A 3,845-nucleotide genomic window follows, 5' to 3' on the forward strand; every position below is an offset into this window, starting at 1 on the left:
GATAATTAGACAACCAACATGATCCTCCTCCTCCTCCTCCTCCTCCTCCTCCTACTATTATTGATATTAATACTACTACAATTATGCTTGACTTTAAATTTTATGTTATTATTGTTGTTGTTATTGTTGTTGTTGTTGTTCTTGTTGTTGTTGTTGAGGCTGCTTGTACCGTGTAATTGGCCATATTTGCGTCAGGTTTCTTTGAGTTGTAGTCTAATCAGTGAGAATGAATTAGTCCACCTTCAGTTATGTCGTACTACTTACTCATCTCCATGTTAATATTAGTACACATGGGATAAAGGTAGAAATGTTTGCAATTGTTGTTATAGTACGAAGACCTTACTAACGCTAGACGGATTGAAATTTTGGCGGAATGCTCGCCAATCAGATCCCGCTGGTAGCATCCAATGAAATAAGTTGGCTCAAATTACTCTAGCCAACCAAAAGCTGTGTTTGTTGTTATGTCGGTTTCACTTATAGGAATATATTTCGCTTTGAATATCAACGCGCCATTCTTACACTCCTTGTTGAGAAGTACAGTCACTTATAGCAATGGCGCGTACAAAGCAAACCGCACGAAAATCTACTGGAGGAAAAGCTCCACGAAAGCAATTGGCAACCAAGGCAGCTCGTAAGAGCGCACCAGCAACTGGTGGTGTCAAGAAACCACACAGATACAGGCCAGGTACAGTCGCTCTTAGAGAAATCAGACGATACCAGAAGAGCACCGAACTTTTGATTCGAAAACTGCCTTTCCAGCGTCTGGTTCGTGAAATCGCTCAGGATTTCAAGACCGATCTTAGATTCCAGAGCTCTGCAGTTATGGCTCTTCAGGAGGCTAGCGAGGCCTACTTGGTTGGTCTGTTTGAAGACACCAATTTGTGTGCCATTCACGCCAAGAGAGTGACCATCATGCCCAAGGATATACAGCTTGCTCGTCGTATCCGTGGGGAGCGTGCATAAATACCTTTCAGCCGAAAAGTACATAAACGGCCCTTTTTAGGGCCACACAAATGTCTAGAAAAGAGCTAATTTTTCTGACTGCCATACTTTATTACACTTTCCTATTTTAATACGTAACAGTCCTATTATGCAATCCAGATATGTATTTGTACACTACACTACACTACTATTACCGAGTACTGAATGCATTTTGTGTTGTGTGGTAAATAATGTATAGTGATAACCTTAATCATCACTGGTCCCTGGCATATTTTAGCAATTGAGTGGCAACTGTGATGCTTCATGGAATATTAACAGAGACATTGCCTAAGTGAACCCGACTCGGCCTGTATTCCTTATGTGCCCACAGTTGACTATATGTCCGTATGCATGTACTTCGCCATCCTCCCCCTCCTCATCCTTATGGACTAGGCATACACACGACATCATTTTATTCATTAATAATATTACATGCACGAGGTATACAAAATACATGCGGCCTGTGGATAGAAAACAGCATTCATGATGAATATGTCAGAAATGAAAAAACAAATCACAATGGTTTGTATGGAACACAATGGCCTCACCCTCACCAAAAACCCCGACCACAAAGCATTATATGCTTCCATTGTAAATTGTATGACGGTGGGATATTTTTCGTACAGCTGAAGTATGTGCAGCCTTATTGCTGTTATGAACGAACTGGGAATGAAAAATAAAAACAGCACCCAAACGTTGTTACATTCATTTTAATGAAAAGTCACGGACTGCATTTGTGTATGTTCACGAAGATGCGTATATGATATTAAGAATGTAGCGATGGTGAGAAATATGAATGATCCTGAGCTGAACTGAGTAATGCGTATATTTGTAAATGTATGTGGCACAAATTTCTGTGTAAGCATTTCTTTTAGGTCCGCGCGTTTGGTTTATAATCCTCTGTTTCTGTGGGGCTTGTCATTCAGTCGCACTAAACTACCGAACATGTCTGGTCGTGGTAAAGGAGGAAAAGGGTTAGGCAAGGGTGGAGCCAAACGCCACAGGAAAGTACTGCGTGATAACATCCAGGGTATCACGAAACCCGCAATCCGTCGTCTTGCACGTCGAGGTGGTGTGAAACGTATTTCTGGACTCATTTACGAAGAAACACGAGGTGTTCTCAAGGTATTTTTGGAGAACGTTATTCGTGATGCTGTGACATACACCGAGCACGCAAAGAGAAAGACCGTAACAGCCATGGATGTTGTTTACGCCCTGAAACGCCAAGGCCGCACTCTGTACGGATTTGGTGGTTAAAGGATTTGCACATCTTTACCCAAAAACGGCCCTTTTTAGGGCCACAAAAAGAACTAGAAAAGATAATAAACTCAAAATTTGTCATGATAATTTGGTGTAAGGGAAACGTGTAAACCCCAAATAAAAACAATTGTGCAACGTCACTAGTTTAAAGGAATATATGTACAAAGCATATCAGACAGGAATCATTACAATGAAATGAGTACAGGACCTACCTTCCCCCCCCCCCTTGAACCGTACAATGCATGTACCGTACCGTACGGCTGAACTGATTTAGGAATGACTAGTGTAATGAATAACTAAGGTCATGAAACTACACCTGAAAATGTGTAGCAAGAAGAACAGAACGAAACATTAGGTGATTGTGACTGTACGTTTGATATGGAAGATGCGCCCATAGTCAACAGTACTGAGGAAGCGCGAAGTTACCGTAGCATGATGTTTTCCATCACGTCCGCGCTGAGAGTCATTTCGATCCGCCGGCGTTCATATAAATAGTGTTCGCAAGCCATTGCCACTATTCATTCGTGTGCATAGATAGAAAATGCCACCTAAGCAGGCTGCGGGATCAAAGGGCGCCAAGAAGGCCGCCACGAAGGCAAAGGCCCAGCGAACTGGGGACAAAAAGAAGAGGAGGAGGAGGAGGGAATCCTATGGAATCTACATTTATAAAGTCTTGAAACAGGTGCACCCCGACACCGGTATCTCTAGCAAGGCTATGTCCATCATGAACAGCTTTGTGAACGACATTTTCGAGAGAATCGCTGCCGAAGCATCCAGACTGGCTCATTACAACAAGCGTTCAACAATCACTAGCAGAGAAATTCAGACAGCTGTCCGTCTTCTCTTGCCAGGTGAACTTGCCAAGCACGCCGTAAGTGAGGGCACCAAGGCTGTTACCAAGTACACCAGCAGCAAGTAAACGTCCAGTTTACAACAAACAAAAACATCCAAACGGCCCTTTTCAGGGCCATACATATCTCTAGAAAAGATGTAATGTTTCAATTTTGTTTTACTTGTAATATGATGTACTTTTTACTTTGATATGATATATGATATAAATTGTTAAGTTTTATATGTAATGAGCTTCCAACATAGTGGATATTGATGACTTTGGCTTGCTCAAGGAAGAATGCACCCCATAAGCCTTGTTTAGTGCAAGTGATAGAAACTGTAAACATTAAAAAGCAAACAATCATCCATGGTCCCTATTATTTCATGTTACTGTCTTTGTGTTTATATTATTAGTTTTAAAAACTCGATTTGTACAGTACAAAGCGGACGTAATGGAAAACATGCTGTCCCTAATCCATTTTGCATCAATCGTTACCATTAGCGAATGCTTTTAGTAAGCCTTTTTTTGATTGGTCATTACTCCGCGTCAGTTCAATCCCACTCAGGGGTATAAATGCGGAGGTCGACGAAGCTTCGTTATTCTGTTTACTTGAACACAACAAGGAATACAATGTCTGGACGTGGAAAGGGAGGTAAAGTGAAGGGAAAGGCGAAGAGCCGATCTTCCCGGGCAGGACTACAGTTCCCCGTGGGACGTATCCACCGTTTATTGCGGAAAGGAAATTATGCTGAGCGTGTTGGTGCTGGTGCCC

At 42.1% G+C, this 3,845-nt stretch overlaps 1 protein-coding gene across 1 annotated transcript; it reads left to right on the forward strand.

The window, feature by feature from the left end:
* Nucleotides 1-552: 552 nt before the first annotated feature.
* LOC149769912 (histone H3) lies at nucleotides 553-963 on the forward strand. Its single transcript, XM_089949661.1, has one exon. The coding sequence runs from the start codon at nucleotides 553-555 to the stop codon at nucleotides 961-963; it is 411 nt and encodes a 136-aa protein (XP_089805787.1).
* Nucleotides 964-3,845: the final 2,882 nt, after the last annotated feature.

The sequence above is a fragment of the Sinohyriopsis cumingii genome, unplaced genomic scaffold, assembly GCF_028554795.1.
Source record: "Sinohyriopsis cumingii isolate HCF-2022 unplaced genomic scaffold, ASM2855479v2 utg003031l, whole genome shotgun sequence".
NCBI classification, from domain to species: Eukaryota; Metazoa; Mollusca; class Bivalvia; order Unionida; family Unionidae; genus Sinohyriopsis; species Sinohyriopsis cumingii.

What these genes read in the sequence shown, in the direction of transcription:
- LOC149769912 (XM_089949661.1), top strand. Translation starts at nt 553, where the DNA reads ATGGCGCGTACAAAGCAAACCGCACGAAAATCTACTGGAGGAAAAGCT.